The sequence below is a fragment of the Hibiscus syriacus genome, unplaced genomic scaffold (assembly GCF_006381635.1).
Source record: "Hibiscus syriacus cultivar Baekdansim isolate YM2019G1 unplaced genomic scaffold, ASM638163v2 tig00111273_pilon, whole genome shotgun sequence".
Lineage (NCBI taxonomy): Eukaryota > Viridiplantae > Streptophyta > Magnoliopsida > Malvales > Malvaceae > Hibiscus > Hibiscus syriacus.
In genome coordinates, this window is record NW_024063040.1 from 2100197 (window position 1) to 2122262 (window position 22066).

Here is a 22066-nt window from a genome sequence, read left to right on the forward strand (position 1 = left end):
CCCCCCTCTCCTCTAGGATGATTAAAATTCAATTTATAATTTATAAAAAAAAATTAATGAGGTCCAAAATACTATTGAAGATAAATTATGTATCTAACCATCTAATTATTGACGTTATTTTGTTTTCATCATTTAATTATTAATGTTATATTTTAACTTATTTTAATTATCTAATATTTCTCTACTCGTAACTTTCAAATATTGAATTGACAAAAGATTTATGGATTAGGGAATAAATAGAATAGGTATTACGTATACATAGGTACCAAGAAGCCAAAGTTTATAGTATAGAAGTAATGGAGGACAAAACCTCGTAAAAATCCTCCATTTTTTTTATGAAAAGTTAAAGAAAATAAAAATGCATGTAAAAAATATGGATAAAGTAATATTCCAAGCAGTGAAGAAACTCGAGGTCTAAAGCCTAAACCTAAACCTGCAGCTGCTTCTTGAAATTCTGATGGCATTGTTAGCGGATAAAGCATCCACCACTAGCCGGCACCGAACCGTGAACTTCATTTCCGGCAGCTTTAAGCTCCCAAGCTTAACCCTCACAGGTTGTCTGGCCCTCAGCAACAAAGGTATGTTCCCCGTCTGCAGCCGCTGCTGTTGCAGCGACGCCAGCAAGGCGGTACCGTTCTGGATTTGTCCCGACATCGGCACAACAATCACGGTCGTGTTCCGATGACCTTGGTAGAATTTTGGTATTGACCCTTGCACCAGTTGGGTTTCGTTGTACCGTACGGTTATACGGCTACCTCCTTCGTAATATATTCCGATTCTTCTGTTGGGGTTTCTGGCGGTGATGTTAACATCGAAGCTAGCAGACAAGCTAGAATTGGAGCTGAGATTGAACCGCGTTACCTCCAGACCGTCGATGGAATAATCCGGCAGCTTCGGTCGGAAAACGAGGAATAAGATGCCGACGATGATCCCTATAATGACGATTAGGAGCAAGAGAATAGACAGTGTCCAACACAAGCACCTGCACCAGCAGCTTCTTCTTTTCTTGGGAGTCCTCGTATGGTTAACAGGAGCAGTGCCATGGGAGTTGTCGGGTTGATGCTCTTGGCCAGGGTTAACGTGGTCGGATTTCGTGGAGCCTACGGGAACCAAGGGGGCAGTCGGAGAGGCTTGTGGAGGCGTTTCGACGTGGGAGACGGGATGGATTCTCTGTTGATCCGCCATCGATGACTATGAATTCGGCAGCAGACCATATGGAAAGCTAGCCTTGAGAGAAATAGAATTTATATAAAGGAAGGACAAGGGACGGTTGATCAAGTCATAAGATAGAAGCTTCCTTTATTTGACTTAATAATTTTGTTTGTCAGAGATAAAGTTTTGTGGTTCCGTTCCAATCTTCACCTAATAGTTCGCATTCATATTGCAAGGAAAATTCAATGTCTCGCCGCTTTAATAATCTTTGAACTCAGTAATTTAACCAAAACACATCCATAATATATCATGGGTTAAAAGTGTTGAAGTATTGGGACGTTGAGAGATGGGTGTTGAAAAATGGAAAGAAAACATTTGTTGATCAAAGCCGCCGTGAATGTTAGTAGGTGGAAAGACCGTCATCGGGTATGTAAGGAGAGACAAATGTTAAGCTTTATGATTTCATCCTTGTTAGTTTTCTTCTCACGTGTCATATTGGCACTATTATTTTATGATCACATTTTGAATATTTCCCAAGAAGAAGAAGAAAGGTTAGTTTCTAGATTTACAAGTATTCTAACAATCGTAACCCAAAGTACTTCTCTAAAGGATAACATTATATTCGACAAATACATCATACTTTAGATAAAAACCTCATTTCATTCGTTTTACACATTAATAGTTATTTACTACTTTTCAAAAAGTTAACAGTCAAAACGTGTTTGGTTAATTTTCTTGAAAATGATTAAAAAAATAAAAACAACTCAAAGTTGCTTTCATTCATTTACCTAAATAAATATTAACAAAACAAGATTTTTAACATAATGAATTAACTCGAATTTCAATCTACATAAATCAAAATATTATTCTTTTAATAATTTTTAAATATTAAATCTCTAATCTTCGTTTGAATCATGTGGATGTATTATTATGTTTTTATTTATTATCTTTATTATAAAAATCACACTTAACGTTACGTTTTGGTTCTATTTTGATCACACGTTGTTAAAAAATTAATAGCGATAGTGAAGTGATATTTTTTATTTTTCAATACTGACATGATCATACTTTATGATGATGCATCATTATCACCGTTAATTTTTTAATGACAGATGACCAAAATATAACCAAAACATAATATAAACATAATTTTAAAAATAATTGAGTAACAAAAACAGAAAATAATTAATAGACATATATCAAATAAATAGTTCACCCTTAAATATATTTCCCTACTTCTAGGCTTTCAAATCAAGGTATATTGATATATATATATTTTAAAATAGAAAATTATTATTATTATTATTATTCTGGTTTCCCTCAAATTCTAAGGTTTAGTCATGATTAATTTGAACCGATCCAGGTCGCACACTTAGTTTTGGTGGGTGAGTCTCCCGGCAGGGATTTTCTACATACACAAAGACTCTAACTTGAGACATTGCTTAAACGATATCAAGTTGCTTACCACTTGAACCAACTCCTGTTGGTAAAATAAAAAATTATTTGATATAGAAACGGTGTAAAATAAAGTTTACACGTACATGCTTATTTTATATTTTAAGAACCATATTCAGATTTTAGGGTTTAGGCTTAGGATTTAGAATTTTAGATTATAAAAGTATAAATACTGAAATTTAAATTAAAATAAATAAATTATGTAAAATAAATTTTACACTATCTATACAAAAAAATAATCAATCATAATATGGTATCAAGATAATGGCATTAAAAATTGAGTTGAATTGGAAGTGATATGATAGAAGGTTTTATCATACATTTGATAAAAATAGTAAATAGGCAAAGGCCAAAGAATAGTGGTACAATGGGATCTCCCTAGTCCCAACCCAATCATGGTTAGCAATTCCAGGAAGATGATCTCTTCATCAACGTCTTCCGCTGTTTGTCCTCTTCCAAAGATATCATCCCCAAGTGTGATGGATCCTCTAGCATCATTTTCGCCACTAAATATCCACCTATCGACCATGTCTGATACTTCCTTGCTTGTTTCCCTATGAACCTCCCCAGTTTTCCGTCGTAGTATTCCGGAAAGCCGTCTCTCAACAAACGTGTCTCCGCAAGATCAATCGCATGTCTTGCCATTTGCGGCCTTCCGGTTTTGATGCAAGCAGCAGTTAGCAGCCACAGAAGCACTGCGTAAGCGATCAATAACTGTTATACATCAAAGTAAACGTGAAGATCACAAAGATTATCCTTTCTTATACGATCAGAGGAGGGGTCATACCTGGCCAAGATCCTCCGTTGTGATAACTCCATCTCGTGTTCTTAGGGTCACAACCGGTGACAATTCGCCATTCATGACTTTCTATTGCAGGATAAGTTATTTTCAAAGGCATTTCTCCAACAAGCTCATCCCACCGGGATTCAATAAGATCCATGATAGCCATTGATTGCTCTGGAGTTGCAAGAGAAGATAGAATCGCCATACAGTTGCCTAAACAAAACCATCGGAAATCCATCCTTGTAGGACTAACATTCCCGATGAAGTATCCACCGCGCATCGGCATGAAGTCAAATATCCAGTCAGGGATGGAATCAGGAATGACGTTGAACTTATTCACTGCTGTGTGAGAATACTCCTCAGTTTTGTATCTGTAAATATCATTTAGTTGTTGAAAATCGAGCCAATAGTAATTGCGCATGTGAAAACTCAAGGCATGCAAACGCTTCTCGATTCTTTCGATGCACTCTTTTCCCTCGCTGTCTTGCTTCAGCATCATCGATGCACAGCGCAAAGCCATATAGAAAAGGGCTTGAATTTCAATAGGATAACCATAAACATCCTGTGAAATAAGTTCACACCATCATTTCTGTAAAATACATACGAAAATACCTATTCCCATTCAGCACAGATTAAGAATACAAGGCTTATTTACCATTCTCCGATCGATCATACAGCATCCATCAGCACAGAGAAGTGTAGGAAATGTATCAAATCCTTCTGCCAGACACAGCATAAGTATAAGCCTTATCCCTTTCTGACACTCGGGTCTCTCAGCTAGAGACAAATCCCCGGTCGATTTTGTATATGCACGGAGCAGAATGATCCACCAGAATCCAGAGTCAACAGGGGAAACTCTTCCAATGGCGCTCTCCCCAAAGTCTGCGACGAGCGTGTCCAGTTTACGTACAGGGTCAAGAAGAACTTTGAAGCTAGCTGGCATTACACCTTCTCCTAGCTTGAATCTATCTATTTTTTTCTCCCACCCTTGAAGTTGTAGTGTCTTCAAGAGGAAGTTCTTAACTATCTCAGGCTCTCCGTTCATCAGAAAAGCCAAAGCACTGGGTACAAAATCTCTAACAAAAACCTGAAACAAGTCAAGAGTTTATTAATCATGAAGCAAACAGTACTGGAAATTTTCAATATCATACCTGACCAGATTACCATAGATTTTCAGCATTAAAAATAATACAATATTTCAAGTTCTCCTCAATTTCAATATTACTATCTCATGAGAACTTTACCTGATCGTAGTTCAATACTTCCTCTGATGCATGATCGTAGGCGGCAATGGTACCGACTGGTTGGCCTCTGAAATACACCAAAGACCTCCTGAGAGCCTTCCATGCTTCAGCCACGATGGGGTGTGGATCTAATGAGTTTCCGTCCCAAGAAGCCGGAGTATCGATACCCGACCTCACACCGGGTGAGGGCATGCTGTCAAAATTGTCATAACTCCCTCTTACTCGAAGCATGGGGAGCTCACTGAGTGACCTTTCATCAAATGATCTTTGCCTATCTATGTTATTGATAAGCCTTGGCTTTTCAAGGAGGCGTGAGAGATCATGATCATCCAATTCGGTAAGTGAGCAAATTGAGCTCACATTTCTAATTCCCATCGGTTTAGCCCCATCCATTTCTATGTCTAAACTGCACAAAAGTAAAACTCTCAAGTTTCAGAACAAGAGATTCACTGTTCAAGAAAGGAAGGATGAAAGGATTAGGTCCCCAGATATTTTAGATGACAATAATGATCTAATAGCAAAGAAACATGCTTATATGTAAACTGAAATGCTAAGACTTCATTTATAAAGCTGATGAAACAAAAGGCTTGCCTTGTTCTCCATTCTATAAACATTTTCCTTTTTGTAATAGAACAGAAAACAAAATCAAGTAAAGATAAACTAAACTTTTACCCCACAATCATCATCATATCATTACACAAGGATTAGGGAGTGCTCATTACAAGAATCTATTACTGCATTATATATAAGGTTAAAAGAATTTAAGTAAGCAGATTAAGATGCATCATGCATACCGAGAAAAACCAACAAAAAACATGGTGGAAAAAAAACTAAAAACGTAAGAAACAATAAAATTCAAGCCACCTGTATAAGAAAAGCAGAACCAAAACATAAACGAAACAAATCAAAACACCCAGAGCTTCATATCAATTAAAAGGAAATAAAAGGAAACCTTTTAAGGAAGCAAATACGTGGGGAAAGTAAAATCTCTAGCAATTCCCAAGAGAGATAAAGGACAGAATATTTCTCCGGAAATGGCCGGAGAAAGGAAAACAAAAAAAGAGAAGAAAAGACATGCTGCGCGCGAAGATATGATATTTATAGAGCTGAAAGAGGAGAATTTTGAGAACAAAAAATTTTAAGGGTAAACTACGCCAATGGTACTAATGTTTGGGTAAATGTTCGTTTTCACATCGAATGTTTGAAAAGTCACAAATCGGTCACTAACGTTATCGTTTGTTACAAAATGATCACTAACGTTATCGTTTGTTACAAAATGATCACTTGATGTTAATAGTCATTATCGTTACTATAATAATAGAATACTGATGTGACACATTAAACCAGCTGACTCATCATGATTGACCGGCCGTTTGACTCTTATTCTTCTTCTTCCTCCTCCTCCTCCTAGAGCTGCTCCTTTGGTCACTTCAATGCCTTTATCTAAATTTACTCCACTTCCAGTGAAACAACCAGATTTCATTTATTCTACCAAGAAGCAAAATCTTTGGTTTCATTCTCAACTCACTAAAACCCTAAATTTCTAAACACAAGCATCTTCTTTCTCATCAACATTCTGGTACTGGTAATATGCTAATGCTTCTTTTTTTTAACTTTATTCCTTTTTAATGAGCTTTTCCACTACTTAAAATAAAGAATATGTTCAGTTGGAGTTTCTCCAATTGTTTACATTTTTATTGATCTTCTATTTTAATTGCTTTTGTTAGAAAAGATTATAGTATTCAAATGATTGAGTACCGAAAACAGCGACCTAGTGAATGTTAAAGTTTTTTTCCTTATGTTCTTCACATGGGGAACTATGGGTTTTGAAAGGAAGTTGAGATTCTTTAAATCAATTTTTTTATGCAAAGTTATAATTTTACACGAAGAATTGATGTTATAATTGCATTTTTTAGGGTTTGTATGAAGTGAGGTAATCATTGAGATTGCTACCATATCATTAGTAACTAGAAACTATGGAAGAGGAAGAGGAGTTGAGGATGAAAAGTTTTGAGTTCAGGCCAAACTCATATTTTGGGAAGAAGTTTTTGGCTAGTGAATTGCTTAATGTAGTTCATTTAGAAAAGCAGTATGGTATGGGTCAAAAGCTTTAAAAAGTTCCAGGAATGAAAATGGAGGGAGGTTTAGTGTTGTTGAGAAAGTTAAGAATGTGATGTATTTCATCGGAAGTGGAGTAAATTTAGATAAAGGCATTGAGGTGACCAAAGGAGTACTTTTAGGAGGAGGAAGAGGAAGAAGAAGAAGAAAAAAGAATAGTCAAACAGTCGGTCAAACATATTGAGTTAGTTGGTTGAACATGTCACGTCAGTATTCTGTTACTGTAATAACGATTTGTTGACGTCTGTTTATGTCGAGTGACCATTTTGTAACAAACGATAACATTAGTCATCATTTTGTAACAAACGATAATGCAAGTGACCGATTTGTGACTTTTTAAACATCAATAATGAGAACGAATATTTACCCAAATACTAGTGATCATTGGTGTAGTTTACCCAAATTTTAAAAATTGTATTTGTAGTAATAATAACAACCGTACGACTACTCTTCCACTGCCTTTTGCTTTTGTAAGAACATAAAAAAGGGGGATAGTTAACCGGTAATAGCCGGTGAAAGTGTGTGTTAAATGTCCACGCTTTACAAAACGACAGGGTTTGGATACGGCTCTAGTTGCTGATTTGGCAAATTGGTCAACTTTATTTAGTAGGTAGTATCTGTTGTATTTATCCTTTTTCAGAGTACTTTAAGTCTTTCAATCTTTATCGCTTTATGATAAAAAAGAATATTTTTAATATCGAAAAAAGTTATTTTATTCTTTTTAATTTTAATTTTACACGTTACCTTTATTCTTATCTACTTAACCCAAAACAGAAAAGTATCAGCAGTCTAAATAATACTCTCATAAAATAAATATAATATATAAAAAATAGTTTGATACAATCAAGGTTAAAGTATATAAGTAATTATTATTAAATTATATTAAAATAATTTTTTTCATTAAAATTTGAAAAGTTGTTTAAAAATTATTTTATAATAGTTTGATAAAATTTAATGATTACTTTATAATTTTGAAGCTAAAATATATTCTAATATATATTAATGATCATTTGTGTACTTTATCATACACTCAAGAAATCTCTATAAATGCATTTATTTGATTATTTAGTTTTTAAATAATCTAAAATAATTATAAGGCAGTATTCATTTAATATATATTTTTATTACGTAAGAGAAAATTGGTGGTTCCCAGAACGTCTGAGTTTCAAACGGTAATTTCTATGCTAACTAACTAATCCATCAGCTATCTTATTACATTTTCACGAAACATATCGAAATTATAGATTTTATTATGGTATGAAATCAAGAATATGTCACACCATCACTGAAGTCTCCTTGATCCCCATCCTCGTTCGAGTATCGACAACGCGTCTTTACTATCGATTTCTACCACAATTCTTTGTAGATTATTTCCTACGCAATGTTTAATCCAAAATAAATACTTCACAGTTCCGCATCCAGAATCGAACAACAACCGGTCGGCTTTGTAAAACCCGACATTCATCTCCCATGTTAATCGCGAATGATACCTCCACAGGAAGCTAACTCGGTCATAGGTTGTCGCTCGCTATCCGTGTTTAGCTTCGTCCACCCAGTAGGCATAAAGATTGACTTCCACTCTACGGCCAGCCCTCAACGAAGCTTCCCAAGTTAATGCATTAATCGTTTTATGTTTCAACCGTCAATAATAGACGCACTCTATAGATATTGTTTAAATATGAGATCTTTAATAAAATAACACTCTTAATATTGGAATTGTTTGGTGAATTATTGATTAACATATTTAAAATTAGAGAAAATAACTTCAGTGACCGAAAATGCCTTATAATATACGATTTTAACTAACTTTTTTGAATTTGCCAAAATGACCAACAAAATCGCAACGCGATCTTAAATTCGTAACGCGAACTCTAATTTTTCAACTCAGTTTCCAAATTCGCAACGCGATTTTGAAAAATGTGTTGCGATAGTTAAAATGTGTTGCGATAGTTAAAATGTGTTGTTGCGATAGTGAAAAATCCAAAATAAGTTTACATTTTAACTATTCCAAATTCACGTGGAGTTTGAAACAATAAATAATGTGTTGTGATAGTGTAAAAGATTCCCAAGCCATTTGTAAGATCTTAGTTTGAAACAATAAAGAATGTGTTGCGATAGTATAAAAGATTCCCAAGTGTTGGCAATGTTCAATCCCACATAGTATTGGAAACACTATTGGGAATGGGTATTTAAGGCTTGGATTTCCCACTTACTTGTTGAGTGGAAGAGAACAAGGGGACTCTCGCGCACCGCCGCTGCCGCCGTCTCGTGGTCGTGGTCGTGGTCGTGGTAATACGTGTCTTCGACACGTCCGCGCGGATACTATCTTTTTAGAGAAAATTTTGGAAAATCGCAACGCGAACTTGGACTATCGCAAAATCGCGTTGCGAATTTGGAAACTGAGTTGAAAAATTAGAGTTCGCGTTGCGAATTTAAGATCGCGTTGCGATTTTGTTGGTCATTTTGGCAAATCCAAAAAAACTTGGTTAAAATCGTATATTATAAGACATTTTCGGTCACTGAGATTATTTTCTCTTAAAATTAAGAACAAAGGATATATTTTAATTCTCCAACAACTAAAAGAGAACTAAACAAGGATTGTAAATCAAAAGATAGAACTTAGGGGAGAAGAACTATGAACGGTTATAATTTGTAGGTATCGAACATAGGATCTATGCTTGAGTTGAGTCTAAAATCCAAACCCTAAATATCAATAATCAATAAACTAGAATTGAAAGAAAAGAGGTAAAACTAAAAGAAACAAGGAAAGGGTAAATATGATAATGACATAACTCTTTTTGAATTAAAGAATTCAAACTAAAGTATGTGTACGAATTAATGATGTGTAACACTTCTTGGTATAATCTTGACAAATTAAACGATAAAGAAGAATATTATGACTCTTTCTCTTAAAAATAAATGATACACGTGGTGTACTTTCGATTTTTATGTAATGACTTGTGATTCAATCTATGGATACAAACTTTTGTTTGCTTTTTTTTATTATAATTTTGGAGCTTTGAAAGAGAAATTGATCCAAACATTGTTGAGGAAAATGTGGAACCAATTGTTGGTTCGTTAATGTGGAGACGTGCACAATATGGGTAACGTGAATGTCCGAACCGGTCTAGCTCTTTGTGGGCTTACGTATATTTTAACTCAAATGTGACATGTTTTCCTCAAATAGAGAGTATTTTTTCAAAATTTGTTTTGAAATTAAAAGGATAAATATTAAAATGTTATTTTAATCAAAACAATAATTTTGGAAATTGTTTAATTGTTTGATTCTCATTAATGCTTCATTAGGTCAAAAATTTCCAATTGTTCACAATGTGAAATCTCTATAAATACCGTGATAACCTATTAGGTTAAAAACAATTAAAAAAACAACTCAAAAACAAATTCAAAATAATTTTTTCCTCTAGTTTTGGTGATAGGAGAAGACAAGGAATAGTTCATGATCTCGACAGTTGTGCTACTGTGTGCTGATCATCTCATTGTTGTATCCTGGGAGACATACGACCAAAGATCTCAAGCATTAAGGTGTGACCGCAAATTTATCTTAAGGAAACTACGTAGATGTAGACCTCAACTCATTTTCAATCATTGATTTTATACTTCATATACATGAATTTTACGACGAGATCCTACCGAAGTGTTGATTGTCCTTTGTCACAATTTGTTGAATCACCATGGAAAGAATTTAAGAATAAGTTTCTTGGTTGTATTTGGTTTTGTTGCTAAATACCAATTATTTAGTATAACATGCGTTGAAGGTGGCATGACACCATGGTACAAATTAATGTATTTTATTAATTTTTTTAATTATTATTTCGTTTTATTGTCTCGGATTGTTATTCATCTAACAATCTTAAGACATATTCTATATTCTACTTTTCTGAAAAATCCGAGACAATTCAAAAATCATGGGGAAATCATGAAAAACAAATAAATTCATTTGTGGGATTTATCCTGTCGTTTTAATAGGTTTGCTTAATTTTAAAGTGATCAAATCTATTTAATAGAAATTGTTGTTAAAATAATGTTGGTTACTAAGTTTGAATCATTGTTTCTGTTCGATAATAAAAAATCGAAAATAAGCGTGTTTGATTTGAATATGCGCAATGGTACATGAGTTTTTTGAAAATTGTTTTGCAAACTCACGCATGAACCAACTTGTGAAATACACAAATGCATTGTGATTAACGCATGGTGACAATCACATGGTAATTTCCCTTTTTCGCAAACAAAAGAATAAATGTGATTTTTTGGTTATGGGAAAAAATTCCATATGTGGTTATTGCCTATAAATATAGAGCAATTAAAGAATCAATGTGATTCCTTATGTATTATAGTATTATTGGGGAATATCATTATAGTAAGATTTCGCCAGTAAAAGTACACGTGAGCATTAAGAATGATATTATTCGTGATATTGTTTTTATCGTATTATTACCATATAACCTTTGGCCTATTAATATGGAATATTAAATATGGCATGAACAAAGAATACATTTGGTATTTATAATTATTATTAAATGCTATAATAATTATTGTTTGTGTTTTGGAAACACAATAAATTTTATTATTGTACTAAAAATTTCTTTTGAGAAATTTTGTAGATACAAACAGATTTAAAGTTTAATCCAAGGTTTTTTATTATTGTGTTGTCAAAAGTAAAATCAAATTATTAGTTCATTTCGATTATTAGATTGCGAAAATTAAAATCAAATGATTAGTTCCTTGTGATTATTAGAAAATAGATTATAACTTTGTAAGGAAAATAAATTGCTGAATTTATTTTCTTGAGAATCGTGGATGATTCTATCCTTTAAAAAGAAATAAATTGTTAAATTTATTTTCTTAATAATTTTAAATGATTCTATTTTGTAAAAGTTAATAAATTGTTAAATTTATTTTCTTGAGAATCTAAAATGATTCTATTTTATTAAAGAAAATAAAATTTTAAATTTATTTTCTTGGGAATCTTAAATAAAGAAATAAATTATTAAATTTATTTTCTTATATGATTCTATTTTTAAAGGAAATAAATCATTGGGTTTATTTTCCAATTTTGCAAAAGAAAATAAATTGTTGAATTTATTTTTTTGAGAATCTCACATGATTCTTATCTATAAAAGGAAATAAATCGTAGAATATATTTTCCTATTTTGAAAAAGAAAATAAATCAATACATTTATTTTCCTAAGAATCTTGTATAATTCTGATATGTAAAAGAAAATTTGAAAAAAAGGAAATAAATCGTTAAATTTATTTTCCTATTTTGTAAAAAGAAAATAAATCATTGGATTTAGTTTCCTAATTTGTAAGAGGAAATAAATTGAAACAAATCTTTATTTTATTGTTTTGTAAAAGAAAATAAATCGTTTGATTTATTTTTCTATTTTGTAAAAATAAATAAATTGAAACAAATTGTTTGATTTATTTTTCTGTTTTTTAAAAGGAAATAAATTGAATTTATTTTCTTGTGAATCAAATAAGATTCTATTTTGAAATAAAAAAATAAATCAATATTTTTTTTAAATCTCGATATGTTTGTAAAGTGATATTTTGAAAGTAAATTTATTTTTGAAATTGGATTCCTAACGTAATAATGTGTTTACATGATATACTTTTACAAACAAGAAGGAATAAATAAGGTGAAACTATAGAGAAATCTATTATCTATACATTCAAAGTTAAAACCAACTTAATAAAATCATTAAGATGATAAGAAGTGACAATGGTGGTGACTAAATTGAACCATTAATTGGTCAATACTATGCACAACATGATATTATTCATAAAGTGACACAATCATTGGGGTAGCAAAGCGGAAGAATTAATTCTTAAAAATGAAATGATGAACATACTGCTAAGAAATTCTGGGTTATCACAGAACATGTGAGGTGAAGCTGTTTTTCAGCTAATTACCTTTTAAATAAGGTTCTCGAGGAAAAACTGAAAAGACACCATATGAGTTATGGAAATGTAGAAAATCTTTCTACAATTACTTTAAAATATAGGGGTGTCTTGTAAAGATAATGATCTCATCATCAAAATAAACAAAATCTCAAATCGTTGTATTATATTGGCTATGTAGATTATAACAAGATACATCAACATCTTGTGTATGAATCAAACAATCCTGAGATTCACAAGAACACGATAACGAAATCAAATAATATCTCATTCTTTGAAAATGCATTCCCTTATATAACTAGGGAAGATGATTGAAGACTATCAATAAAGATAAGTTTAAATGTTCAACGAAAGATTGAAACAAAGATATTGTCATTATGAAAAATCTCTGAAAAGTAATTATGAGAAAACTGAGATATCTCAAATATGCTCAAGAGTATGAATTGTATTATCCCAAGATCATGTTGTGTTGATTCTTGTACATCCTTGATATCGATATGACCATCTTAATTATGATTGTGTTGTGTTGATTCTTGTTTTAATTCTTATTTTAGCATAATTTATCATATGTGCCGTGTTGATTCTTGTACATCGTCGACATCGATATGACCATCTTAATTATGATTGTCTATCATGGCCAGCTTAGTTATAATTAGCTAATGGAAATTGTTAACACATTGTGATGATGCTTATATGCAAGGAAAAAGGCTGAAATTGATCCTTTAACAAAGTTTATTTGTTCAAATATTGTCCCATAACTCTTAATTTTCACAATCAAAGTAGAGGGTAAAAATGAGTTTGATAGGAGGGAAAAAGGGGGTGCAATTATGATTTGAGAAGTGATCGTATGATGGTGGAACAAAAGAGGAAAATATAAGAGGTGAAAATATTGTATTAATATCATGTTAGAGATAAATGCATGATGGTCTTGGGTAGTAATGTAAGTGAACTGATGCATTTTCGGTATGTTCATGTTTATTTATTCAACTAAGCAACTGAGTTTCAATATATTTTTTCAAAATGTGTTTATAGATGAGTTGCATTTCAACTATGGGCGAGCTCGATTGGTATACATTCTTGAGTAGAGTTGTTCATAACATTTTTAGCTGCTAGCTTTTTAGTGTGTAATTATTATAAGAAAGATTTATACAAGACAATATTAGAGTTTTCTTTTTTGTCGATACGGTAGGTTATTGGTATTGGAAGCCTTGATGATGAGGATCAGGGGTCTCAAATCACATTCCTTGAAGGATATAGACAAGGAAGAACAGAAAAGAAAACGGTTAAAGTACCATTGTTTATGGGACTTTTCAACTCAATAGTTGGCATCGGAGTGTTCTTCATAATTTTCTTTGTTGTTGCGATGATGATCATGATGGTCGTACCTATGATTATTATTCGTAAAGACGATGAACCTCGCACAGTTGGCAGTCGTGACAAGGTTGATCATGCCGGGAATTCCGACCACGGAAGCGGTCTGTATGGAGTTGAGACGAAAGAAGATTAGACCAGGCATATTTTGGTCATGAACATGTTCTATCTTAAAATGTGTAATCCAAACCAACATAGACATATTTTTCTTCTGCTTTGAAGTATGTTGATATTTCCTTGAGGTGGCTCGCATCATGATTTAAAAAGCCATTTTCCCCAGCTTCCTAAAAATTCCGAGTGATCTCTCTGCATAGTTCCAATCCTTTGGGAAAGTTGACTAATGGTTTTCAAATATCCTTTATTGCATTCGATAATTATCATATTAAACTGAATACAACATTATCCTATACCTTACCTGCAACGCAAATCCTTTCTTCAATTAACCATTCGTTAATTATTGTATTGAACTAAATACAACATTATCCTACACCTTGCTTGAACACACTAAGAAAAAACGGCTTAAGTATACAAAAGGTGCTCAACCTATGCCTCTTTTTCCAATTAGTTAACGTTTATTTCGTTTCAGTTTAGTGACTAAAGTTTCATTCCGTTACTCAAAATGAGTCAAGCCGTGAGGGACCGTTAAGTTTGGCTGTTAAGTGACGCGTGTCACAACTTGATAATTTAAAAAATATATATTTAAAATTAAAAAAAATAACATTATATATATATTTTAAACAGAAAACACAAATTTTGAAATAAACCCAAAACTTTGAAAATATTCATTTCAACCCCTAAACCCACGTCGGTTGTCAACTTTTGCTGTTGACGAAGCTCCACCCGACCTACCCTCCCCTTGACCAAAACCCCATGAAATCGTGACCGATCGAAGGTAGATTGGCCATCGGAATCTCGTGGGATCGTGCTTTTCATCCTAGGGTTCACGGGGTATAAAATGCTGATTTGTCATTGATTGACCGTCGATTGGTCACGATTTTATGGGGTTTTGGTCACCGAGAGGAGGGGAGATCGGGTGGAGCTTCGTCGACGGAAAAAGGTGAAGGCTGGTGTGGGTTTAGGAGTTGAAATGAAGGTTTTCAAAGTTTTGAGTTTATTTCAAAATTTGTGTTTTCTTTTTAAAATATATATATATAATTTTAATTTTTTAAAATTATCAGATTATGACATATATCACTTAACGAGGAAATTAATGATGTTGACGGACCGTACACTTAAATGAATAACGAAATGAAATATTAGACACCAAACTGAAATGCAATAAACATTAGGCACTAAATTAAAAAAACAGACATAGATTAGACACCTTTTGTATACTTAAGCCATAAAAAATTGACCACTTAATTTGGCATCTCTTTCATCTCAATGTCCCTTGATTAACTATAATATTATTAAGCCCTAAAAATTCTAACGGCTTTCCATCCTCATCTCTTTTGCACCGTTTCATTGTAGTTTTTTTCCTTCATGTTTTTAATTGTCGGTGAGTATCAGTCTTATATCAATAGTCGATCATTGATTTTCTCTTTTCTTCTTTTTTATTCCCTCATTTTTTCTGAATTTTATATTATTTCATTTTGCATTATCTTATACTTTTTATTAATTATTATTTCTTTTTGTATGAAAAATGGTGGATAATTTTATTTATTTTTAGTACATTTTTTTGTTTACTTTTATAACACATGTTTTCTTTTCTCAAAGTTAAACCGGATGTTCACATCTTCGAGTAATATTTATTAGATTATGTTATAAATTTATTCTTACTTTAAACCCTTAAACTAGATGTTGCTACGTATTGTATGAACCGAGCAATCTTAGTAGTAAAAAAATTTGTTATTATTCCTTGAGGTCTCAGGTTCGAGCACCAGAAATATTAAAACTATGAGCTTTCAGTGTCAAATGATTTAGCGTTATCTTTGAACAGATACCGCATTGTTCTTACACCAGATTAATTAAAAGAAAAGATGTTACTACATGTTTGTAATCATCAGAGATAAATCGCAATTGAATTGTGGTAAGAACAATTTTTAAACGAACAATCATTATTATATATATTTTTATGTTCATATTAATATTTATGATTTATCGTTAATAATGATATTTTTTTATATTTATCGTTTGTTAAAATTATTTGATTAAATTTCAACTCTATTATTATATGATCTTAATTTATTCTTTTAAATTATAAGTTTATGTACATTAATAGTTATATGATGTGATTACTTAATCCTTAATTTTTTATAATTTGTAGATATTTACTATTTGTTCAGTAATACTGACTGTTATTATAAAATTGGAAAACATGTATAATAATTTAATTATATGTTTTCAAAAATTAAATATTTTTAATGACAATTCAAAATGATAGCTTCCAAAAAAAGGATAGATCAAAATTCAAGAAGTTGAAAGGAGAAACATACAAAAGTAACATCAACATGACAAAGCACAAGCCTTGGGATGAAACTATATTCAAGAAAACTGACAAAACAATGTTTCCAATCCTCTACTCACATTACACACATATACTCATCATTTGGGGAAACCAAAAACAAATGACAAATCTTTAAAACTACAATGTACAAATTTGGCAAGTTAAATTCTCGACATTAGATAAGAACACAATCCACCGTATAAAGAACTGAATTATGTCATTGCATTCTTCCAAATTCACCCCATAATTTACTTACCTCATTAACAATCCGGAAGAGAGAGAGCTGATGCAAACGGTGAAAAACTAGCAGCTGACCCACTATGACGCAGAGGATGCGGCTGGTGACCCGAAGAACTGATTAAACTTGGCGACACATTGCTTGGGCTCGGAACATATTGGGACGTGTATCTTGCATTAAGTGGTGACAAGGATGGGTAATTCAATGAGGCAGGCGAAACCAGATGAGAACCACGTGATCTATGAGAGGATGCATTCCTAGGGTCCACTGAGCTCTGGCTATAGATGCTCATGGAAGGAGATTGATGGAAGGACCTAATTGATTGCTGAATATATGGAAGGCTGGCAAGAGAATGAGTCTGAGAAGCCGGTGGAGATGCCCATGCTGCTGGGGCAATTTGTATGGCTGACGATGATGCTAATGATCGAACGGATGATAATGCAGAGGACACGGAGCTTGGGGTCGTTGAAAGCAACGGTGTACTTTCTGATGCCGGTAAACCACCGGCCGTGGTTCTTGCGTCACGCTTGCAGACAGGGCAAAATGCTCTCCATGTGGTCAGCCAAGAATCAATGCAGAAAGCATGGAACTCTGAAAAAAATGCCAGGAAATATTAAGATATACGCAAATTAAAAACAAAACAAAAGTGTTTACGAGTTGGTTTTGTAAAGCAACCCATAAAGACAATGAACATAGACAACCGCAAATTTATTAACCTTATGATATTTTGGCTGGATAACACTGCTTCTTAGAGAAGCATTGTTTCATATTCCAGTAAATCGTAATACAGAATAAGAAAAAAAATTAATACAAGATAGAGAATGGTTGGTTTTAAACCTAAAACAGAGTGGGAAACTCTAAGGCAAGAAGAAAAAAGTCTGAGATTGACATCAAGATTTTTCGATACTATTAATTGGAAGAAGACTTCTATATAGCCTAAACCCACAAGGACTTCCATCATGAGGCAACACGGTCAAACTTAAAGCTCGATTCACTAAGCTTCAAAATAGTTCTTACTTTAAAATGTCAATCATATTTGAAGGCAATGATTTCATAATTACAATAGTAATTAGTTTAACCATACTTTTAGCATAATCATAGTAATAATCTTGAATCATCAAAGAACATATTTGTGTTTTAAACAGAAAGGAATGTGCAAATATCAGGGACAGCAAACATGTGTTATGACTTATATGCATATCAACATGTGAGTGCATGTATGCATGCAACCTGTCATCTATGGGTAACTTGGATTTCTTTAGGTCGGATTAGATTTAAGACTAGCAAGTACCAAGTGATAACCAGATTCAAACTCTAGAGGGTAACTAATATATAGCAATCCATTTTCCCATCTAGCAATAACTTGTGTATTTAGAGACTTTTGAAAGAGATAAAAACATAAAGGACCAATTAATCATAACTTTAATTAATCAAGAATATTCTTTTATATGAACATATAACAGTTCTTGAGAAGAAAGGTAGATCAAATAAACACCTCAAGTTTTGGAGTTTATGATGAGCAAAGCTATTCTGAATTCATAGAGGAGCACTAAGGTCTAGAACGACATTCTCTGGTCCATTTGAAATGCTCAGAAGTAATATCTATTTACCCTCTAAATTCCCTTCTTTGAGTTTTAATTTGGACAAAGAGAAAACACATAACAAACAAGAATTGTTAGCATCTGATGCTTCTAATTTAAACGGACCAAGAACCAATCATTTTCATTTGAATCTAGAATTGTCCAATTGTAAACAGCAAAAAATCATTGGGCAAGAACTGAAATAGGATAGCCACCAAAAAAATGTCTCATGGATCGACAGCTTAATCACTATGCAACATATATGCAAAATGACAATGGATTAGCATATTAACAAATAAAATTACAACAGCACAATATAGCAAGCAATATCATCTTCAGTGTTGTAAGAAGCTTACTGTGACAACATGGAAGAATTCTGAGCTTCTCTCCTACACTATAATCTTCAAGACATATTGCACACGTTCTTGAAGTAGAATTCTCATCCAAGACAGCAGTGAATATCAAGCTAGGCATTGCTTTTACCAAACGCTTGCTCATTCCATGGAATTCACGAACTCGAGAAGTTCGAGGATGTTCTTGTCTTATGTGATGCCTACGTACAAAGAAACAAGTCGCGAGCACTGCCGACATGGCAAGTAAAGAAATAAAGGAGATGGCCATGATTGACCATGCAGAGTTTTCAAAAGCAGGGCTTAGCCATAGCTCGATATCAGTAGACCCGGCATACTTTTTGAGTGTTTCACCAGAAGCTTTGGAAACAAAGACGGCATGTATCTTTATGCCAGAAGCATTCCCTGCCACTGTAAAAAATATATGACGAGGTAAACTTCGAGGCACCATATAGAAAATTATACATGTTCCAGAGCAGTAATGATGACAGACAGAAACTAACATCTGCCACTCAAGGAATACCGAGAAGGTAATAAATAAATTTGGAATGGAATATATATATATATATATATATATATATATATATAAATGAATAATGGAAGCATATTAATAAATGTAGAAAGAAATGTTGGTAAACGATTTGGTCCTAATCTCACTCTTCTTCAAAGCCTTCCGTTATCCAGCAAGAATACACCACTATACAATATAACATATCTTTAATTTCAAGCACACTCGCTCTGTAATTTTTAATATACTTTAGCAAAACAGTATCTTCACGACAGTAAATTCCAACATCTGGAAAGTTACTTGAGAAGATGATTTTTGCAATTACAGGTGTGATAGATTAAATCAATTATAGCTTGACTGGTGCAATATATTTACTCAGCTAGAAGAAAATATAAAGTAGTGAAGATATAAGTATGGAGGGTTACCATAGTTAACTGTTTAAGAGTAATATGCATACTGCTTTAAAGAATCACAAAATACACAATTGAGTTTTGCTTGGATGTGGCAAGTATAGAATTAAAATTCAAATTCAAATTTGTTCTCAAAATTGTATGCCTGTAAACAAAACCAAGAATGAAATGTTATCACGGTGACCAGATAAATTGCAGAGTGCAAGAAGGAAAAGTTTGAATCTATAAGAAAACAAAAATATGGCATAATGACTACCAAGTACAAAAAACTATCATCCACCCAATATGAAGTATGAACTTAGGAGAACTGCTAATGGTCAAAATGTCCAAAAGGTTTAAAAAATGAGCCCTGGAACTGATGCAATCAAGACTTATTGGAAATTAATGTCAAAAGGCAATTCAAAGGGTTTCAAGAAGACAAACAGATTATATAGGATATACAATTTTATTTCTATCAGCATATCCTGTTAAAGATATTTTAGAATCAATTCAGAACAAGAAAAAAAGAAGTCTGTTTTATGCACTTAAATAGGAATACTCGCACTAAATTGCTGCCCAAGTGTCTTTCTACAAAACCAAGTTTAGCAAAAGTACAGTATACAACTTTAATCATTCAAAATGAGAAGGTGTTTTTAAAGGAATAGGAAATTACTTGCAACCAAGAAACCATCATCATTGTCATAGACAATAGCGGCTTCGAACCCTGCCTTTTGCGCTCTCCTTACTTTCTCATCAAAACTGCATCCTCCTCTAATAATCAGCGCAAAGGGAGAAGTAGTATTGGAAACCTTTTCGACATTATTACTCAAATCCGAACACGCATCAAGAGGATTTGCCAAATATAATACCCCACATTTCCCCGACCCTTTAACTGGCGGAGCTGAAAATTATCAACAACAAAATAAAACATCACGCAAGAATTCAAGTATATTGTCAACACCAGTGGACTTCAACTTTTCAGTTCAATCAAACATAAGTTGCTTCAGCTTGTCATTCATGTACAGTTTATATAAGCAAAAAAATAAATCACCTATTCCCTCAAATTAAATAAGTTAATCACTATGAATACATAACTTAAATATTCAACTTGGAGCTGTTGGAATACTAAAAGATCCATTTCTTTCTTTAATTTCCCACACTTTCTCAGGAACCAAACAGGAAAAGATGAAAACATATCTTCAAAAAGAAATTAAAATAAAAGAAACGCAAAGAGCTTACCGAAATTAGCTTCAACATCGTCGAAAGAAAGAGTAACGTTGTTGCCAATAAGCACCACAGTAGCTGGTGCCATCCAACAAACACCCAAGAAACAGAGGAGCCGTAACAATAATACCACCACACCATTCATCTTCAACGAAAAAAAATATTTTTTTTTAAAATCCCCAAAAAATCCTAAATCTCAGTGGAAAGAAAGAAAGATGATTCCATTGAGGGTTAAGAAGTAAATGGATACATCAGCTTCCATTAGCGAAATACGACATAGAGGGATAAACAGAAGAAAAAAACCCTAGTTCTTCTCGCAGAATTTGATGATTTGCAGCTTCAATTACAGTAATCTCCGATCTCGTTAGATTTTTCCTTTCCTTTTGGCTATTAATTCAAACACAATCGCCGAAACGAAATATCTTCTTCTTCTCCTTGTCTCTTTCTTCCATTCTTTAAAATAATCTAATAGTTTAATTTACAAATTACTCTTTAAACTATATTTTTTAATTTAATATTTAAATTTCTTTTATCAGATGTACTCTAGAGTATTCTTTAATTAACACTAATCTCTTGAAAAATAAGTTTAATTAAATAAAGCTAAATAATATTAAGGACTCTCCCTTCTATTAGACTATTTACATCTTCTTCTTCATTATCATTTAAATATTTAATTAAATAAATCCTAACGTGTATTATGTTTATATTAATTCACAGCTTTTATTAATATAACTAAGGATTCGAGTCATTTGAACAATAGAGGATATAATTTGTCATTTAAGTTTAGTGTGATTATATAATAAGAAAAAGTTTATACCATTAACTTTCAATTGATTATCTTGATTTAAAAAAATTGAATCTATAAGTACTAACGAAAGTTCATTAGTTTTTTTAATTATTAAAAATATTATACAACTGCTCGAATCTATGACTTTAACAAAAAATAATAATATTTATTCATTAAAATCATTTGATGAGTTTATAAAAATTTAATTTTTAAATAATATTCGCGCTTCATTATTTAATTAGGTTAATATATCTATCTTAAAAAAATTAGGTTAATTTCCATTGTAATTTGGAGAGAGACGTGAGTTGCTTGGAATGACAGGAAGCATGCTGGCAGACTAGAATATTTCATAGAATTTTTTTGTCTTCCCAGTTCTAAAGTTTTATCTTCATTAATCCAGACCGACTTCATCGCACACGTAGCTTTGATGGATGAGTCTCTTAGAATGGATTTTCTACATACACAAAGACTCAAATTCGAGATATTACTTAAGCGATA

At 32.5% G+C, this 22066-nt stretch overlaps 3 protein-coding genes across 3 annotated transcripts; all 3 read right to left on the reverse strand.

Moving 5' to 3' along the window:
* Positions 1-375: 375 nt before the first annotated feature.
* On the reverse strand, positions 376-1190 carry LOC120157572 (NDR1/HIN1-like protein 6). The gene has a single exon (XM_039168665.1). It carries the CDS (start codon positions 1183-1185, stop codon positions 415-417), a length of 771 nt encoding a protein of 256 aa, XP_039024596.1. The 5' UTR covers positions 1186-1190; the 3' UTR covers positions 376-414.
* A 1792-nt stretch (positions 1191-2982) lies between these two features.
* On the reverse strand, positions 2983-5105 carry LOC120157580 (probable alkaline/neutral invertase D). Its single transcript, XM_039168672.1, has 4 exons — positions 4636-5105; positions 4047-4478; positions 3395-3953; positions 2983-3302 (listed from the first exon to the last, which is right to left on the reverse strand). The coding sequence occupies exons 1-4, from the start codon at positions 5026-5028 to the stop codon at positions 3007-3009; spliced, it is 1680 nt and encodes a 559-aa protein (XP_039024603.1). The 5' UTR covers positions 5029-5105; the 3' UTR covers positions 2983-3006.
* An 11510-nt stretch (positions 5106-16615) lies between these two features.
* Positions 16616-21206, reverse strand: LOC120157698 (receptor homology region, transmembrane domain- and RING domain-containing protein 2-like). Its single transcript, XM_039168755.1, has 4 exons — positions 20797-21206; positions 20231-20458; positions 18667-19071; positions 16616-17321 (listed from the first exon to the last, which is right to left on the reverse strand). Exons 1-4 carry the CDS (start codon positions 20924-20926, stop codon positions 16753-16755), a joined length of 1332 nt encoding a protein of 443 aa, XP_039024686.1. The 5' UTR covers positions 20927-21206; the 3' UTR covers positions 16616-16752.
* Between the last annotated feature and the right edge of the window lie 860 nt (positions 21207-22066).

Coding starts and splice junctions, on each gene's coding strand:
- LOC120157698 (XM_039168755.1), bottom strand. CDS start 20,926: ATGAATGGTGTGGTGGTATTATTGTTACGGCTCCTCTGTTTCTTGGGT. Junction 20,459..20,796: donor CGATGTTGAAGCTAATTTCG/GTAAGCTCTTTG, acceptor GATAATTTTCAG/CTCCGCCAGTTAAAGGGTCG. Junction 17,322..18,666: donor AATTCTTCCATGTTGTCACA/GTAAGCTTCTTA, acceptor CATTTTTTTCAG/AGTTCCATGCTTTCTGCATT.
- LOC120157572 (XM_039168665.1), bottom strand. CDS start 1,185: ATGGCGGATCAACAGAGAATCCATCCCGTCTCCCACGTCGAAACGCCT.
- LOC120157580 (XM_039168672.1), bottom strand. CDS start 5,028: ATGGATGGGGCTAAACCGATGGGAATTAGAAATGTGAGCTCAATTTGC. Junction 3,954..4,046: donor GTATGATCGATCGGAGAATG/GTAAATAAGCCT, acceptor CTTATTTCACAG/GATGTTTATGGTTATCCTAT. Junction 3,303..3,394: donor CAACGGAGGATCTTGGCCAG/GTATGACCCCTC, acceptor TCGCTTACGCAG/TGCTTCTGTGGCTGCTAACT.